Below are 19584 nucleotides of genomic sequence, written 5' to 3'. Positions count from 1 at the left end.
GCCCTATCAAACGCCAGAATACCAGAAAGACGAACAGAGGGTCGGAGAATCCCCAGGCTTTAAGTCGAAAAGGAAAAAAAATGTACAATATTAACAAGAAGTAGAAACGTTCGTATACTTAGTAACAACAAGCAGCCGCTTTACTCCGGGGTACTAAGACAGAGCGGTGATGAAAACCTCGCTGTTCAAGGGTGGCACAGGAAGGAAAGGCAGTAGACTCCTTGTTACCGCTTCCGCGGTACTTCTTGTTCTGCCTGCTGCGGCCGTGGCCCCTCTTGTGGCCGCTGTTGCTGCTGTTCAGGAGGGCCGTCTGGTGCTTCAACAGGGACCGTTGGCTTCTGAAGTGGTTCATTCTCCGGCGGCGACTGTGGCGGCGGCGGTTGTTCCTGCTCGGGTATCTGGTGTTGCTGCTTTTGCAGCTGCTTCTGCGGTCCCTTCTGTGGTTTCTTCTGGGGCTGTTTTGGCGGAGGTCTAGGTGGTGGCAGGCCGGGCTTTTCGAAGGTGTGAATATTCATGCCCAATCTTGGGGTATGGTGCCTCGGACTCAATTCGTAGACATAATGCTGGTCAAAATTCTTTGGGTTGAAGGCGACCCGGAAATCAAGAATTAATACTAGCTCCGTGCCAACCAGGCGGACTGTTCCGTCCGCAACTATCCATCCTCTCGGTGGGGGAGGCGCATTCTTTTGAAAGTCACGAGACAATTCTTTGTACATTGTGACAGCTCCCTTCTCGGCTGCTTCATGGATAGCCATTATAGCCCCAGAAGGGAGAAGAGGGACGTCTAATCTTTGCTGTTCCTTCTTTGGGGAATCTGATTTCTTGGGCGGGTTCGTTTTTAGTGGAGTAATTACTTCGCCCGGCCAGACCGCCTGACTGATAGAGCTGTACATGGAATTAAAAGTTGATTGCATGCTAAGAGCAGCAGCTCGTGGGTAGACGATGCAGTTGAAGCGCATGAGGTTCCGATTTGATACAGGCCGGTCGACGATTTCAATGCCTGAAAATGAAATTGCAAGACTACAGCACAGTTAGCTAAAGAATCCGTAGAAGTTATAGAGTAAGGATAGAGAAACACTGACTTTTTCCGCGACCATGTGACTCCGGGGGCAGCGAGACGGAATGTCATCCAGAACGGACTGGCGAATCCTTCCCATTGGCCCATATCAAGGGGTGAAGCCATAACCCGTTTTTTAACCGCATGTAGAACAACATCTAGAAAAACAGCGGACCTTGTAAGCATCATGTTCCCATAGTAGCTTATCTCCTATAAGATAATCATACCTTCAGCACCTACCCGCCGATTGGAATCTCTCATCAAGGCGGTGTATTCTTTATGTTCGGGCCCATCTACTTCGTACAAGGGTGCAGCTTTGCTCGACGCAAACCATAAGGGGATATAAAACGGTCCTTTTGAAAAAGATTTCTCCAACATATCGCTATTGTAGTAGACGAAGCCGCCGGCCATTCCGAGGGCGACAACAGGACGACCCCATTGTCGAAACGAGAGATAGGGTGCAAAAGTCACCCGGTAGAACCTTAATTCTGGGTTCTGGGACCGCCGACTTTTCCACAGTGATCGCGAGGTCCGTAGGAAGCTGAACATCCGTCTAGAGCTCAAAGGATGGGGTCTATATCGGGATATTTGTTACGAGAAAGTCCAGGGGCGGACTGTGGCGTCGGGTAGTCACAAGCGACAGTATCGACGACGGTAAGCGGGGCATTTAACAGAGAAAGAACACTGCTAATCGGACATGGAAGACGCGAGCTGGCCTAGTCGCCTGTTGAAGCTGGAGATGGTCTGGTAATAGCTGGAATATTGGAGAGGCTGCGGTTTTGATGGAGGTTTTTTGGTAGAAGCTGGCTGTGTCTAGGTGCATGTGTGCTGGACTGACAGTGGCCAGAGGTTGAGGCAGCGAAGCGTTTGACACAACCCGAACAGAGCCAGAGCCAGACAGGGGCTTTGCCTTCCACGCGGAACTTGCCATTCCTGCCATCGTCATCACATCACGACGACCACTACTTTATACTATACTATTGTACACGACTACAATCACGGACTGGACTTTGGAACAGATACCACTGACGACTGGTCGCCTACTAAGATACGGATATATACACAGGTACTACCGACATCGTTGGAGGACTGCAACGGGAGTTTGGAAGTTAAGGTACCAACCGGTGTACGATAGTTTATAGTTCAACTCGTCCGCGGCTCTTGATTCGCGTCTTCGAATCCCAACCTCCACCATACCCGCCATGAAGGCCACTTTCCTCTCCACCCTCGCGGCTTTAATTAGTCTGCAACCAACATGGGCAGAAAATGCCCCCTTCTACACATGGCCGAATGTACATTCGACAGGCAGAACATCAAAGGTCGAAATCTTGACACATATCGAGACCCGGTTGTCCCTGGCCGCCAGGCTCGGCCTTTCGCAGTATCATACAATCGGTGATGGCGTCAATATCTACAAGCTGCAGATGGTATCCAGCTCTTCTCATAGGTCATGGATTGAGAAAACCGATGTCGATGGTACTGTAGTAGTGACGGTTGGAGGGGTTGGGAGTCCAGATGGTAAAGGGAATTCCGTCCCTAGGCTTGTGGATTGGCGATTGAACGGCTAACCGGAGGGGCAACAGCATTTTGGACTGAAACGCCTACATTCGAAATCGAGGACTCGCCGCCGTTTACCGACGTGGGTACTCTGCTTAAGAAACTAGAATCGCAAGCTGGGAATATGATGGAGTCGGAAGAGAAGTCACTATACAGCAACGCTAAAGGTGGCTTCGTAGACGTCGTCTCACCGGTTCGAGTAAGTCAAATTGGACAAATTGCCCACAAAGTACCACGCCTAATATACGGTCTAGAAAACTGGAATCGAAATATCCGCAGACTACAACGAATGGTCCAACTTTGAATCCGCCGTCGGCAAATCCGATGCCTCCAAATTCAACAAGAAAAAAGCCAGTGATATCGATTTTTTCGAAGAATACATGGTTCTAAAATCTCTTGCCGAGAAGACTATCGAACAAGTTATCGCCGAAAAGGCCACAATCTTCATTCACATTGGCTCTCTATCGACTATCGCCAGCAAGGACGGCACCAACTCTCAAAAGTACCAGGTCGCTTCGAAACTTATGGGTAGAATCCTCAACCAGGTCGTCAAGGCGACTGGCGAGTACCCATCAGTCGTCGGTTTGATCCCAGTGGACTCCAAAACCACAAAGCGAAGCGACAACGTGGATTTCGTCGGCAGCTTTGACATCAAGAAATCAAAGCGCAAGGAGGCGCCCCTGGTTCCAAACACCGAACCCAAGTTCGCTTCAAACAAAGAGGATACGTCCGTTGTCACCCCGCTCCAAAAGAACACCAACAAGATCGCCCGTCCGAGACCAGGATGTTTCGAAAATCGTGATGTCTGTGGAAACCGCACCAACAACTGTAATGGCCGTGGTAATTGCATCAAGTCCACGACACAGTCAAATTGCTGGAGCTGTATTTGCACGCCAACGGTTGTTAAGGTTGGTGGAGCGAACAAGACCACCTACTGGGGTGGAAACGCTTGCCAAAAGAAGGACGTTAGTGTTCCCTTCGTATTGTTTGTTACATTTACCATCGGTATGCTCCTTGGCATCGGATGGACAATCAACAAGATGATCGATCTGGGCGCAGAGGAGCTACCCGGTGAACTATCAGCCGGTGTGGCGCTTGTGAGGAAGTAAGTTGAGGGAAGGGGGATGTATCTGTAGTAATAGGTTTTTCATGATTCGAGCGACACATACATTTGGATTTTGCTTGGGATTCTTTTTCTTCTTCTGTTTTGCGCCGCAATTTCTTTATCTGTGTATTTGTGGGAACGGGGAGAAAAAGAAATACATCACCATGGCACCAGTAGTTCGAGCTTTTACCCTAACTATAATTAATATATTGGGGTGATGTCCATTAGCTTTTTGAGAGTGTAAAACTACAGTTCTTCTTCTTTTTGCTTTAGAATAATGATATAATCTCGATTCTTTCCCCTTTTTACCAAAATATTATTTCGTTCTCGAATCGAAAACGGCTACCCAGTTACTACCACCTATGCATTCCAATATAAGTTGGCCGCTCACATTTCCCCACACTGCGTGATAACCAAATCCGAAGTCGGACGATCAAGAATTGTTCTGGCGTTCTCGATCTTCCTCACGACATCCATACCCTCGACGACTTGTCCGAACACGACATGCTTGTTATCTAGATGCGGCGTTGCATCGGCGGTGATAAAGAACTGCGATCCATTTGTATCCGGTCCCGAGTTCTGTAATCTCGAGAATAACATTAGCAAACTCGATTTCAAATTAATCAGTTAATCAATATAGTCGTTAAATGAATTGTTTTAGATTTTATGTTTAGATAGATGGGTGGATAGAAGAAAAGGGAGGGGTGTTACGCGTACCGCCATGGAAAGAATTCCAGCCGCTTCGTGTTTCTTGACGAAATTCTCATCTTTGAAATGACGGGTTCCATATATCGATGTTCCACCGGTTCCATCGCCCTGGTGTTACCGGGTTTTAGCAGAGCTGAGCCAAAAAAAAAAAAAAGAGAGAGAATTAGTTTGACTTGTGGGTTACGTACGTTTAAGAAGTCGCCTCCTTGGATCATGAAACCTTTGATCTGTCCGACAATGAATTGAGGAAGGTTAGTCACAAACTCCGCGTTTCTTTTTATTATTATTATTGTCATTCATTTGTGTTTGGATATTTGATTGAGATTCCGCAGAAGGATGAATCTTGCAGATAGATGAATTCAAAGTTGCACAGACGGAAAACATTTGCCTATGGAAGGAGGCGGCAGGAGTTCCAGTGTACTGTGAGGACTCTTTCTGTTACACCGACGACCACGGAGCTAAAGAAACGCCGGTATGATATATACCCTCATCCACATTCCCGAGCATAATTCCGATAGATAGAAGAAGTGGGGAGAAAAAGTAATGACAATCACAAGATTTTTGAAACCAGATATGTCTCGGAAGAATAAATAAATAAATAAAAAGAAGAAGTAGACGTACCACACGATGAAATTTACATCCTTTGTACCCTTGCGGTCGCCCCATACTATTCCTCGACTCACCAGTGCAGAACTGTCGGAAATTCTCTGCGGTGAGCGGGACAACATCTGCGAAGAGTTCAATCTTTATACGTCCAAGAGGTTCGCCTAGAAATATCGCACAAGGCAAAAAAGCAAGGTATTAGCCAGTGATGTTCTGTGTTGTTATTGTTGTATATTTTCCGGTGCTATGACAAGCAAACTCTCTCTGTGCGCGTCGCATATGGGATGGGATGCTCCACCAACCATTCATTCCTCCCAGGGCTACGTCGAAGAAGACGACAGGGTTCGACGGGTTTGAGAGCGGCTTCTCGGTTACGATAGCGGCGGCCATGTTTTATTTGGAAGCCGGAGTATTGAGTCACGGGATGTGTTTTTGTGAACAAAAGTACGAGGATGGGTGGAGTGGTTCTTGCTTTGAGATGGGGGATTTCTTGAAGTTTGTATTGAATTTTTATATACAAATTGCAAGGTGCTCTCCTCGAGCATGACACAGAGTTTGAATTCTTACAATACAGATCCTTCTTTTAAAACCTATTTCGATAAGAGCCCTAGGAGTACTAAATCAAACAAAGTCGGTGTAGTTTGAAGATCATAAATATCAATAAAGAAGGGTCTTTTTGAGTATAAATTTATAAAGAAATATATCTATCTCCATTGAAACCCTTCCGAATTACAGTTATCGGCTAAATACTCTAAAAAGCCCCGACGATATAGTGGTTCTCCATCGAAAAGGATCTCGAGCTACCTCATATCTAGCATTTTTAATTAAGTCTATAGATATGTTATGAGGAAAAGACCGGGGTCATGATCGGATTGCACTGTTTTCAACATCGAAGATACCATCTGAACCCATCCAATCTGAATTCGATCGATCATTCCATTCCATTCGATGCGCATGCATTGATTGCACTGGATAAAACGGCTGCAGGGCGAACCTTTAGCCCCTCCACTCTAGCTTAAAGGTAAAGGGCTCCATTATATCCACATCGTCTGCAGACTTCGTATATATACGAACGAAGCCATTTGCCCCCCCGGGCTTCTTCATACTATATTCTCTCATGGGAGGAGAAGAAAAAAAAAACCAAAAAACTCCACATCTCTCTTCCTCGAGTCAGTCTAAACGGGTCGAGATGGAGAAATTGTGGAGAAAACGATGTGTCTCCCAAGAAAACGAAAACCCACGTCTCGAGGTTCATCCGGAGGCAAACCCCCCTTCAAGAAGAAACAAAAAACGTGGTACATACATACATCAGGACATAGTAAGTACATGGACTTAGGTAGTGTTCTCCGCGTATATACGTGGGTGTCTTTATAACCCTTGTTAGATACTTAAGTAGATGCGTATCTTCCTTCGCTCTCTCGATGTTTCGACGACCATTTGATCCGGTATACCCGGCAAGGCTAGCTATCTATCTAACTCTCCTCAGCCTCATTACCACCCTACCGTGTACCCCCCAAATCCTTTTGGTAACATTCTTCTTTTTTTAAGCTTACCACTACCATTCAATCGGGGAATGTATGAAAGGTATGTATGGAAAGGAAAACTTCTATACGATCGAACCCCTGCAGCAGAAGGTCCCGGAGGTCCCAGGAGAGAGGAACCATCGCTTTGAACGATTGTGGGATTTTACCCGCCCTAGCTAAGTAAGACTAGCTATTAACCTAGCTGGCTTGGCTTTTCCATGGCTAAGAAACCGTACAAGTTTTGCATACAGGTCAAAGAGCGGGTTTATATGCAAGTCGATTACAGCGGATTCGTCATGGAGTTTGGGGATTCCATCCGAAACCATTAATATTGGGGAAGAAGAGGGCTTAGATCTGTAGCAGCAGGGACGTCTATACGTATTTGGTAAATGATATTGGATTATACATATGTAAGTACTTAAGTATGTATTATCTTGTGCAATTGATATCTATCACATGCAGGCAATGCTTCAGACTTGGTAGATTGTCGAGTAGAGCTCTTACATACATACAATCAAATGCATTCATGCAGGTTTTTTCTTCTCTCTCTCTCTCTCTCTCTTTTCAAAATCAGGTCTCAGTAAAGTCGACTAGCTACATATGTAGTCTTGCAGTGGCGAGTTCATGAATTGCTGCTGCGCATGCGGGGGGTTTTTCTTCGCACAGATAAAGAGAGATGCGGGATATATTATGTACGATTCTTCCCAAAGTAAGCTTTTTGCGCTATGCGCGGGGAAGCCAAGCTCCGTTAATCCTCGGTAGACTGGCACGAAGGGTTCCCAATCGATACTATGGGATTTCTGAATGAGGAAGAATCGAGATACCTGGATTTAGGCTGCTTTCTAGGTGAACAAGTTAATCGGGAATCCTACCTACTGTGTATACAGCAGGCCTCTACATCTCCTCTGGAATCAAATGTCAAAAGAAAAAATTAAATTTGTTAATTTCGATAAACTCTAACTGAGCTCGAGCGCTCCGAGTGTGTAAAAAATTAAAAATTAAAAAATCTTGGCTTGGTTGGCCTCGTGCGCACGGTTTGTCGACACCATTCTGGCGTAATCGGAATCCGATTATGTCACCATTATCAATTTTGATAGAACAAAACAAATAAAAGAAAACAAAAAATAAAAAATAAAAAGTCAAACGGCGCAAGCCGGATCTTCTTCTACTGGTTGGTTGCTAATGAGAAAAAAGTATGTGCAAGAATTAAAGAAGGGTATAAAAGAAAGAAAGAAAGAAAGAAAAAAAAGGTACCCGAATGGCCTCCGTTCCTCAGTTTGGTATGTCAAGCCTGCCGAAGCACCCGTTACACACCAGTGTCGTCATTTTTCTGTTTGGGGCTCAGGTGAGTGTCACAAGTTGCGAAAACAGAATTCGAAAGACTAATTTCGATTATAGCTATAGTCGTAGTAGTGTAGTAGTCTACAGAACAATAATAATCATCAGGAGCATGCAGCAGTGTGGGATCCTTTCGTGGCCCCCCGCATTGAATTGAATCATGATAGCACAGAATACAATACAATGAAAAAGAGGGTGGAAAGAAAGTGAACCAGGGTGCAATTCTGTGATTGGCTGGGCAGCTCCGGGTGTCAAGCTGGGCGGATCGAGTCGATAGCTTTATCTGGAACTCGGTCACCAGGCTCTTTCGGCAGGCAAAATTTAAAATAAAAGTTTCTGTCTTTCATCTTGAATGTTTTTTTTTTTTTTTTTTTGGTGCGTACCGTCGCAAGAGTCAGAAGATGCCAGGACCCCACTGCACCGGATACATACACAGCAGACATAGACAGCGGGGTCATGCACCGACAAGGTCTTGATTTTCCGATTTCACCGGCTCTTTTGCGGGCCGAATAGGTCCTGAAGTCGACCTTATTCTTTTTTAGAAAAAAAACATGGCATGATATGATATGATATGATATGACATGAGGGAAGAAAAGCTAAGGAAAGGAAAGAAAAGGAAAAGGAAAAGAAAAGAAAGGGTTCAATGGAAGGCGCAATGTCAAACTGTCAGCGTGATACGCGACGGCAGAGCCAGCGACTGCTGCGATTAGCTATTTCCTCGAGTGGAACCTCAGCTATTTAGCGGGAAAGCCTCAAAAATAGCCCGCATGATGACAGGAATAGGGAATTCGATTTCCTAAGAGGGGATACACTTTTTATACTTACCTATATAATATATGCGTACTAAGCCGCCTTGTTCGTGTAAGAATAAGTCAAGGAGGTCAGTAAATAAAATCAATTATCTGATATCGTCTACGGAAAAGCTGGAACCGGAGGCTGCAGATTGTGAAATGGTCCTAATGGCGTTCGTGGAAGGTGCATTTCTCAGCCCAAGACCTCGATTAAGATCCCTGAAACGAAGACTTGGAGGTTTTCTTGGGAACTTGCCTGACTGACTTACTTGCGATGCAATACTTAACTCAACTTGACCATACTCGATATGATTGACGGCCCAGAGGGGGGCCGGGTCTTTGCTTCTTTGTCTCTTTTTCTTGATGTCTTGCCTCCCCGCAGCTCAGCAGATACATATATGCAGAATCGTGATACATACTTACTTGAGTGCTCAAAAGTACTCAAGCAAATAAGTAAATATAAAAAAAGGGCATCCTCCTTGCGTTACAGCAGAAAGGAACCGATAGAGTTTCCGTCCATACTGCCGGGTCGCGGATTTGGAAATAATAAAAAATTATTTGGATTCGGATTTGGATTCGGATTCGGACCTCGAACATTAAAATTACACCGGACGGTTTCGACGGTGATAACATATATTCTATGATATGTTTACGGACAAAATGTTAGAACATTCAATTCGATTTGGTTTCAAAAAAAAAAAAAAAAAAAAAAGAAGAGAGAGAGATATCAAACATACCTTCTATCGTATCATATCGTCCGCTATAATAACAAGTAATATTATTGATAGAGTGCAGAGTGTGGTGAAGTCAGAAATGCTGGGCTGGATTGGGCAGTGTCCGTCCGGCTGCGGTTTCGAAAAGATTTCAAACTGGAGAGCTTGATCGAAAACTAGTTAGCGATTGTTACAGGCGGTGTTACCAGTTAACTTCAGCAGTCCCTTTCTTTCTTTATTTCCTTTTTCTTCTTTTCTTTTTGAGACTGAATGGATGATTGATTGATTGATGGATTGGTTGATTGATTGATTGATTGATTGCAGACATTGAAGAGGTTGTTTCTGATACATAATATAACTAGCTGAGCTACCTGATTTTATTTAAATTTATTTATTTTCTTTGATCTCTCCTGATCTAGATACTTCTTCTTCTTCTCCTCCTTCCTACAAGTTCTTCCTTAGGACGAATTCGAAATCAAATTAGATTGATATGATATGATATCGACATCGACATCTTCACTTATACTCAAAGTGTATTATATCAGCTCGTACGATTCGATTCGATTCGATTGATCTTTTATCCTTTGCCGTCCGAGTTCCCGTCTCAGCCGGCCAGCTACATAACCAACTAGCAGCCCACCCAGCCCAGCCCAGCCCGATCCAATCCAATCCAACCCGCAGCCCAGCCCTGGTCCGGTTCTGCCCTGGTTCGTTCTGGGTTCTTGTTCTTGTTCTTGCTCTTGCTCTCGTTCTCGTTCTTAGTTTTTTAGTTTGAGTCCAATTCTCTTAAAAAGAACCAACCTCTCTTTCCTTTCCCATCATCTCATCTGATTTGATTTGATCTTGATCTTGCTCGGTCTTGGTCCCGGTCTTGATCTCTGAACAACCATCGCTACTCCTCTCTCTCTTTTTCAAAAAATAAAATAAAATAAAATAAAATATCATCGGATACTAAACCTTCTTCAACTTCTTCCGACACATGATAACAGAAACTCGGCCTTAGAGTGGTTCTGGGAACTCCTCGATCGCTCAAATTCGACCTTGGACCGAACCGGGGACTGTCAGTCTCCCTCCACTCCCACCGCAACACTTTTTCCCTCCCTACCTACCCTCTCTCCTCCTCCTCCTCCTCTTCTAACACTCCTCCCTCCTCTTCCTACTCCTCCTTCTTCTCCTCTTCTCTTTCAACAGAACCTTGGTGATTAAACCTCATCACCATCGCCATCGCCATCCTCATCTCCAATCATGTCGCAGGATGTATCCTCCCTCCCGCCGGTTTCTACCGTCACCGTTCACCCGACTTCAACCCTACCTAGCCTGGTACAAACTTCTATTGGAACTGCGACCAACACACCCGCTAGTGGTGGTGGTGGAGGCACCCAAAATTCGCCCCTGCTCTTCTTTGTAGCGCTGGGATTTGGTGTTGTATTTACGAATCTTTGGTAACTAACCCTCGCCTCCTGCATCTTTGTTTCTCTATCTGGAGACTCTAACCGTCGTCTCCCTCAATCGGGAATCTAGGATCATTGTCGGTGTCAAGTACTGCTTCAGGTACAATGCAAGGAACCGCGCTAGGGCCAACGGTGTCGACGAAGTTGACCTTCAAGCACTCGGTGCTCGACCTCATCGCAGAAGAAGAGAGAAGAAACTCATGACCGTCGACGAAGTCAACGAGAGGTTTCCAGTCACCAAATACAAAACATGGCGTGCAAATCGCGAAGTTATGGGACTTCCGACTGCTGGTGGAATTGCTCCTACAGATGGCTCTGCTCCCGTTGTCGCCACCCAGACACAGACCGACCTCGACCCTCCCGCCTCGCCTCTACCTAAAATCCCTGAACCCGTTGCCGACCCGACAAAACCTGTTACACATGAACGAGAATCCCAGGACCAGGATCGCCGAACTGACCAGATTGAAACTCCAGCTCAGCCGACTATTACTGTCCCTACTACTACTACTACTACTACCACCACCACCACTGGCACGACCCCTACTACAGCTACACTGACACCAAACCAAAGGTCATCGGCGGAAATCCAAAGGGTTGCATCTAACCAGCACAGCGATCATGAAGGTGAACACGACGACGACGAACCGATGCCAGCTCTCCCCGCCGATATGGCCAATAGTTGTGGCGATACTTGTGCAATCTGCATCGATAACCTCGAAGATTCTGACGACGTTCGTGGCTTGACTTGCGGTCATGCTTTCCATACTGCTTGTATCGACCCTTGGTTAACCGCTCGCCGTGCCTGCTGTCCGCTGTGCAAAGCCGACTACTATGTTCCCAAGCCTCGGACCGAAGCTGAGATCGAAGCCGAGGAACAGGCTCGTGAGCGAAGACGTCAACAGGCTGCTGAGCTCAACAGAAGTCCGATTAGTACTTGGTGGTATAGAGCTGAAGCCTATTTGATGCCCTCGAACCCGAACAATGCCAACCGTAATGGCCGACGGGGCCGACCAGAACCCCAGAGAACCCGACGTACACCCCGACAAACTCGTTGGAATCCATTCGGTCGCAATACCGACCCTAACTCCAACGCCGCTGGCAATACGCCCGCTCCGAATGCGGGTAATATTGAGACCCAACAAGCATCCTCTAACGGCCCGCCTGCTTTCCTCGATCGGTTTAGCAGGCGTGGTCGCTCGAACAGTGGTGCCAACCCATCTGCTCCTGAGGAGCCAACACCGAGTACCCTTGAAGCTGGTCTTGCCAACGCCAATGCATCGAGTACTCGTTGATATTGCGCCTCTTTTGTTTGCTTTCGTTTCAGTTAAATTAATGACCTGGGCTTACGTTCTTTTTTCCTTTCGTTGTCTGTTAGATGGTGTTGCCGTGGCTCTTTCTTTTTCTTTCCTCTCTTTTATTGGGCTATCTCAGAACTGGCTAAAAGATACTCTTGCCAGACATGTCGAGAGATTTTGGTCTCTCCCACTCTCTATTGAAATGGTATTTGCTCATCATATGACTTTGAGGTTACACAAGGTCGTCGATCTATGTCTCCACCTCTCCACCTCCTCTCCATCTCTTCTCTCACTTTCTCCATACTCCCCTCGAACGTGGCTCGTATTGTTTACATCTATACCCACCTCCCTTTGTAGCTCACGCAGTCACACTTCGCTCTCCCCTGCGCTACTCCGCTTAGCCATATCCCTCAAGCCTTTTTTATGACTTTTGAAATATCTTTTTGCAGCCATTGTTTATACACAAGCTAGCAAGTTCAGCATTTTGCCTTCGGTGTTATTCCTGTGTCACGTTGTCCCTTTCTTTGTTTTTGATATCACCATTTACTTTGGGGCCTTTTCCCTATTTCTGGGTGTATTTATATTTTTTGGCGGGTTTAGGATTTTGTGAATGGAATTGGAAGGGAAAACAAAAAAAGAACACTTCGTTCAGAGAGTGTTCTACCTCCTTTTTTTGGACTACAAGAATCATATCATCTCATCTGTAAGGGTCTTGAAGATATATTTTCCCTTTGAGGATAGGGAGTTCCCTTGTGATTACTTGCGATTGAGATCTCTTGCTAACCCCAGCTGCATTTGGTGAATTCCTCACCGACAACGATCTCTGCGGCTGTGATCTTCATGACTTTTTCCCTCCATGAGGTAGAAACAGCATTCCCCGGCGCATACATACTTCCATAGCGTGGGTAGGTAATGAGTTGAAGGGCGCATGGTGGTCACACGGCAGGTTTCCCATCATCTGTCGTGCAACGACGAAACCCTTCCAAAAAAGGGCTGACTACCTAGCTTTGGAAAGCTAAATAACATCAACCCCCTTACATCGAAGAAACAACCGACAACCGACAACCGACAACCCCCCTCCATCCTCCATCCTCCTCATCCTCCTCTCCCTGTTCCAGTGTCGTCGGTCCCTCTTTACTACCCCCCACGATGTCAGGTGATTTGGTGAGGGGTATGCTAGTCGCTCGATATACGGATTAGTACGATGCGAAATGACGACAAGGAGATGCTGGGTTTCGAATTTTGAACACTGGAATGTTGCATATATGCGAGATGCCGATTGCACACACACACACAACCCCCTTCTACCCATCTCATTTTGCAATTGGTTGGGAAGCCTTTGTTATTTTCATCGGGAATAAAGGAAACAAAATCGACTGCAGCTGTGAGTGTGCCTGGACCAACGAAATACAAGAATAAAACGTGAGATTGCTCTGAATGACTGTCTGCATGTCTATCTGTACCGGTTGTCTATACCGTCAGATTGCGCCGGAAACTACCCCCTTTTTTTTCTTTGTTTCTTTCTTTTGCATTATCTACGTAATTTTTTTGAAGCTTACATAGATGGCGAATATTAGAATATCTCAGCTTAGATATCGATAGACATCGCCGCCGCCATGGGATGTGGAGCCACGGGTGAGTTTGATCCAATCGTGGCGAGGACCAATGAGATCCGTCGCACGGTTGGCGAAGGTTGCGACCTCAAACTTGTAGAGCTCATAGCTCCGTCGCAGGAAAACGTCAGGAACTGAGACGTCATTGGTTAGGTTTTTATATCATCTCGAAAAAGCTAGCGGCAGCAAGGCTGTGGTCGAAGTTTTTTTTGTTAAAAAAATAAAAAAAATACATGTAATTGTCGACTTTGCGATTAGACTTCTGTGGCAGGTTAGAATATAGGGCGTAGAGTGAGGCTTGCATGGTATCATTGACGGGATATGCGGTGAGGCTGAACTTTTGGGTGCTTAAACCTTGAGCTCTCTTATATGTATGCAGTATCGACTCTCGCCCACTCCGTTGAGGCATGGATGCCATGATACCCGATCTTCCCGACTGCCCCATATGCAATTGGGATTTCCAATTGGCGTTCCTTGCTTTGCATCTAGCAGGGCATGGGGGGGCCTGGTTGAAATTGCCTGTCAGCCGGGTCTATCGAAAGGGGAAATGGTTTGGAGAACAAGAAAGAAAGAAAGGAACAAAGCTAAGAGCTGCGATGATAGAGAACGACAAAAAAAGAGGTGAGGTTTCGCAATTTGATGCACAGGACTTTTCGGATATTGGAGGGCAATTTACACATGCGAGTGTTTTTTTTCCTGATCAAACAAAGAAACTGCGTGTGTGTGCTACAATTAATATATATTTTTGTAGAGCTAGGCGCCGGGGCGATTGTCGTTTAATGACCTTGAATTCGAGGTTCCCTCCCTATACACAGGAGCATGGCATATGTAGGTCCAAGCAACAGCGCTCATTGTGGGTCTACTTGTGATGTATGTTATGTATGTAAGCTTCGAGTGTGCCATGCAGGCCATAAGGTCCGCCGGCCTTGCCTGGCGACAGCGGAGGAGCGGTAGCTCCACCGAGCTGGGCGGAGTCTTTTTGGGAGTTCATCGAATCGGTTACGGGTTAACCATGCGGCTTTTGACGCTTGTGCCATCTGCTTAGGATTTTGCAATTGCAATTAATTGCGATTGAGGATTCAATGGCAAAGCTTTAGTCTCGAATCCAGGCAAGCTGTAGTAGACTTTGGATCAATTTGCATTGCATTTGGTCGAAAGAGCCGTATGTCCATGAGTACTTCGATCTAGCTGGACTGGCTTCCAGACTTCATTGCAAGGTAAACCCTAGGTCAGAGTTAGAAGGATGCATGTTTGTAATTGTATACCAAAAGTGTATGAATGTAAGTAGTAAGTACTTAGATATGCGTACCATGGATAGCGTGAACTTTCCGAGGAGGACCTTCCTGGTTGATCGAACCGATTGATGGATACTTTCGATGGATGGTTTTCTCTCTCTCGCTCTCTCGCTCTTTCTCTGATCAAATCTTAACCGCAGCTGCATGAGCCCGGATCGCAGTCGGGCAGCCCACGAGAACGTTTATTCTCCTACTATCCTTTTCCAACCGGAGTGAAATGAAATTTCTGTCTTCAGGCCTTACCGATCCAAGCTATCGTAACCAGAGTCTTCGCCGCGCGGAGTAATGTCAACGGCTTTAATCGATTTCTGTTGGATTCGCTTTTCATAATTCTTTCAACCAACTCGACTCGATCGATCGAATCGATTACCCCGGATTCTTCAACCATACCATCTTATACACCCACGATCTTGCATGCATGACAACTACTTACATACTTGGTAGGTAAAAAGATCATGTCAGGGAACCGGCGCCTGGGATGTTATTCTTATTACTATTATACGAAGCTATATTGTATATAGTACATAATAGAAGGAGCACAGGCATGCATATTGCTTTTCCCCGGCTTCGCTCTTTGTTCGTTTTTTTCCCTTTAATCGAAATTAAGGCCTTACTTTCCCGCTTTTATCGAGATTGCATTCATCCATCCATCCCATTCGATATTCATTGATTCATTGATTCAGACATCCGGTATCCAGACATCTGCAATAAAAGAAAGAAAGAACACGAACATGAACATGAACATGAACATGAACATGAACATGAACATGAACATGAATATGGAGATGAAGTCCTTTTAGCCCTCGATTGCCAACATTGGAGTTGACCGTGGCATCGTGCATCGTGCATTGTCCATGTCCATGTCCATGTCCATTATAACATAACATACCAGACAGACCATACCAGAACCATCCTCAGCCCTGCATTGCAAGTACAGTACTGAGCTGCACCTGGCTGGTCTGCACTAACTCTGCGCTCTTGCACATTGCACACTGCACACTGCAGCCAGCCCTTTTATCTTGCTCGATCCGAGATTGATGTTGTATCTATTATAGAGGTATCTACTACTGACTTACCTACTACCTACCTACCAACCTGCCGAGATATCTTGAATCCGAACACCCCCCCCTCTCTCTATCTCTTTGGTCCCTGGCAGTTACTTAATTACTTAGGTATCCGCCTGACCTGGTTTGATCTGATCTGGTCTGATCTGGTCTGATCTGGTCTGATCTGGTCTGGGCGTTTGATGACCTGGAGCTCGGGAACGGGAAACTCGGACTCTGCACTGCACTGCATGATCGTTCAATCCAGATCCTTGCCGGCCTCCTGATGTCTCACGACCTCGTTTTTCTCTTCTTTGTTCTGATACAGCCTCTTTCTCAAGACCGAATCTTTTATAATTATACTAACTTGGGATACATTAGATATAGATATATACAGCTTTGCTAACATCGCATTGCATTATAATATCATATCATATCGATATCGACGACATCCCAGCCAGGCGGACTTGGCAGTAACCAAAATCCGTATCCCGACATTTGAAGGAACTTAACTCTTTCTGCAGCCCTGCATGGGATCCTTCCTCGAGGCATTCTCTTCCTCGATCTATCATTGGACGTCTTAGCTCTTTCTTCCCTTCTTTCTCTCTCTCTTTGCTCGTTTGTCCTATGCGAAACGATCCATTTCGAATTCAACATTGCCTACCCGAATAAGCCTTGAAAAACCGCTCCCCTTAAAAAGGCCCATTGCATTGCATTCTCCACCAATCCGCAATATATCCAAGAGCCTCGAAGCCGGCTTATAATAATATAATATCGGATAAGGGGAATCTTAATAACTTACTTCCCTTTTATATATATCCTTCCACCGTCGCTGTCTATATATACTTACATATATAAGTACTTCTTGGGATATATATACACACACAGACTACTGGACGCTTTGGCCTCTTTCCCCTGTCCATCATCATCATTATCATCATCAGGCCTTCAGAAATCTAGAATCCGGGGAATCCCATTGCATTACCCTCCAAATACACACCAAGACGACGGAGAGACTCATCTTCACCACCCTTATTCCTTATTAACTAACATATAACTGAGGAGGAGGAGGGTCTGCCTGCAGTCCATTAATTCCTTCGCTCAATCGCCGCCAACCACCATTGCCAACTACCACCACCCACAACAGTGCACCCCTCGCGCACTCCCTAGCTCTTAACTATCTTCTCTCGTTTCTAAGCACCACCTGGAAGGAGCCGCTCATTCCTCCCGTTACCGATTGGACATCTGCCTAATCTAGTAATTCAACACATTTCATCTGGGAATTTGGTCCCTTTTTTATTTTTTATATTTTTTTAGTCTTTTTTATTACGAGCCTTCGTAATTTAGGCCAGTGCCTGGAACTCGAAAACTACTACAATTGGCTTGCCTTTTTCTCACTTTGGTTTCCACGGGTAACATATCTCTCCTCGAGTCAACCGAGTTTCAGCATCAATTATTACGTTTTGCGATATTATCCACAGAGCGAGAGAGGCGGGTGAATCCGACATTACTCTTCCCGTCTTTCGACAACGAACTTCTAGCTTCCATCTTTCAGGTTTCTTTCTCTTTCTTCCCCATCATTGAAAGTCAGGAAAAACTTGCTTCGATATACCCTTTATTCTTTGTTCCTAGGTCAGGCTGGACTGGACTGGACTCCCTCCCTCTCTCTTTCTTATATCGAATTTCATTTAACTCTCGGATATCGGAAAAAACAACCAGGGGGAAGGGACGACCGATCTCATCCTTTGTCCAAAAAAAGACGTCACCCTGGAAAACCCTTCTACACAGAAACACATACAACATAAAAATAAAAAACGACCTCCTACAATAATCCGGATGGAGTCAGAGTCCTTCCCCGGGTCATGGACCGACGAACAAACAGCAGAAGCTTCGGAGAAGGTCCTGCGGCGGGCCAAAGTGTCGAGGGTAATACTTCCATACATTCCATCATATTACCTAATCAAATATTCATAGCATCTTCGTCTTTCCACATTTCTGTTAATTACCCCCCTCTCAAACATATATATATATTAATTATCCTTATTTTCTTTATTTTTTATCTTATATAGATGGCCCGCCAACTACAATCCCGTCTCGCCCTTGCCAGCTACAAAACCCAACGTGGTTGGGAAAACCTCGATCTTGACACCATCGAACCCCGGGTCGACCAGGACCTTATGCGCAAGCGAATGCAGTCTATCCAGGAAGGTTCGCCGCCACACCCTCACCTTACAAATGGCTCCACCAACAACCACTATGATGATAATAATAACGACTTGAATGGTAACACGATGGGAGGAGTGTTAATGGGAAATAATATCAATAACAACTCCAACAATATCAGACGGCGGCCGGGCAGTGGTTCATCGTCTTCGAATACGGCTAGTCCAGCACATAGGAAGAAACGTGCAAGAACGGCGGCGCCATTTGGGGATCATACCAGGGGAGGGGGTTTATACGTCCAAAACAATGTGGAAGATCAAGATCTAGACGTCGATATGATTTATGAACCAAGCGCACGGCATAGTTTTCGAAACCACAACAAGAATAGATTAGCATGGAAGGAATCACACAGGCTACCTCAATCATCGCCGGGATATCATCATTATTCTCATCACCACCATCATCACAGCAACAGCAGTTTCGATATGGGCTCACAACCTCAATTTTCATTTACAAACTCACCGACAAGGAGAGGTAGTCCGTCATTAGAAATAAGTCACAGCCGTCATCACAGCCACCATTATCATCAAGACTACGAACACCAACCGATATTCCATTCCTCGCCGCCTAGAACTCCACCGCACAGAACAATACCCGCACGACCAGTTTTCACCACAGCCGGCGAGAAACTGGAAGAACGCAGCAACAGAGGCAATAATAACTCCAACAATCCCAACGGTAATAACAACGGTGGGAAAGCAGACGGCGAAGGCGCAGATTTATTACTATACCTAGCAACATCGCCATCTCCAAATACAATGACAAAAGCAAATGTATCAGTCGCACCATCGACGCCACCGGCAAAGGGTTCTGCGGCCGCATTACCATCTTCGATGATGAATACGCCCGGTGGGGGAGGAGGGTTAGGTGGTAGTGGGAGTTTTAATTTTCATGATTTTGTGCATATTACGCCTAGTCCTGCGCAGGGCCTGTGGGGCAACGGTGGAAGCGGGAGGACACCGATGACGATGCAGGCGAGGAGACGGTTGAATTTTGATGGGTTAGTGCCACCGAGTCCTATGAATGGTTCTCAGGGCTCTCAGGGCTCGCAGGGGAAAGTTGCTGGACTTGGGATGGAGCTGGGAGGGGAGCTGGTATCACCGACGTCTGGGTTATAATTGCATGAAAGGTGTCTCGATTCTTCTTCTCTTTATTTTTCTTCTCCTTCTTCTTAATTTATTTCTCGTATATAGGTGGGAGTGCATATTTCTTTCCCCTTCTTTTTAACGGTTCGAACGACATTTTCCCGTCCTCCTTTTCCCATCTTCC

At 45.7% G+C, this 19584-nt stretch overlaps 5 protein-coding genes across 5 annotated transcripts; 3 read left to right on the top strand and 2 right to left on the bottom strand.

The window, feature by feature from the left end:
* Positions 1 to 224: 224 nt before the first annotated feature.
* Positions 225 to 1606, bottom strand: AOL_s00078g105 (uncharacterized protein; the record flags this gene model as incomplete). Its single annotated transcript, XM_011123368.1, has 3 exons — positions 225 to 1020; positions 1083 to 1215; positions 1285 to 1606. The coding sequence occupies 3 exons, from the start codon at positions 1604 to 1606 to the stop codon at positions 225 to 227; spliced, it is 1251 nt and encodes a 416-aa protein (XP_011121670.1).
* A 653-nt stretch (positions 1607 to 2259) lies between these two features.
* Positions 2260 to 3723, top strand: AOL_s00078g104 (uncharacterized protein; the record flags this gene model as incomplete). Its single annotated transcript, XM_011123367.1, has 3 exons — positions 2260 to 2575; positions 2641 to 2813; positions 2869 to 3723. The coding sequence occupies 3 exons, from the start codon at positions 2260 to 2262 to the stop codon at positions 3721 to 3723; spliced, it is 1344 nt and encodes a 447-aa protein (XP_011121669.1).
* A 383-nt stretch (positions 3724 to 4106) lies between these two features.
* Positions 4107 to 5420, bottom strand: AOL_s00078g103 (uncharacterized protein; the record flags this gene model as incomplete). The annotated part of the gene is made up of 5 exons (XM_011123366.1): positions 4107 to 4298; positions 4437 to 4535; positions 4616 to 4654; positions 5049 to 5194; positions 5333 to 5420. The coding sequence occupies 5 exons, from the start codon at positions 5418 to 5420 to the stop codon at positions 4107 to 4109; spliced, it is 564 nt and encodes a 187-aa protein (XP_011121668.1).
* Positions 5421 to 10640: 5220 nt separating this feature from the next.
* Positions 10641 to 12138, top strand: AOL_s00078g102 (uncharacterized protein; the record flags this gene model as incomplete). The annotated part of the gene is made up of 2 exons (XM_011123365.1): positions 10641 to 10837; positions 10917 to 12138. The coding sequence occupies 2 exons, from the start codon at positions 10641 to 10643 to the stop codon at positions 12136 to 12138; spliced, it is 1419 nt and encodes a 472-aa protein (XP_011121667.1).
* Positions 12139 to 18161: 6023 nt separating this feature from the next.
* Positions 18162 to 19433, top strand: AOL_s00078g101 (uncharacterized protein; the record flags this gene model as incomplete). Its single annotated transcript, XM_011123364.1, has 1 exon — positions 18162 to 19433. The coding sequence occupies one exon, from the start codon at positions 18162 to 18164 to the stop codon at positions 19431 to 19433; it is 1272 nt and encodes a 423-aa protein (XP_011121666.1).
* Between the last annotated feature and the right edge of the window lie 151 nt (positions 19434 to 19584).

This window comes from Orbilia oligospora (assembly GCF_000225545.1).
Source record: "Orbilia oligospora ATCC 24927 unplaced genomic scaffold scaffold00078, whole genome shotgun sequence".
In the NCBI taxonomy this organism is placed as follows: domain Eukaryota; kingdom Fungi; phylum Ascomycota; class Orbiliomycetes; order Orbiliales; family Orbiliaceae; genus Orbilia; species Orbilia oligospora.
This window is presented reverse-complemented; position numbering and strand designations above follow the sequence as displayed.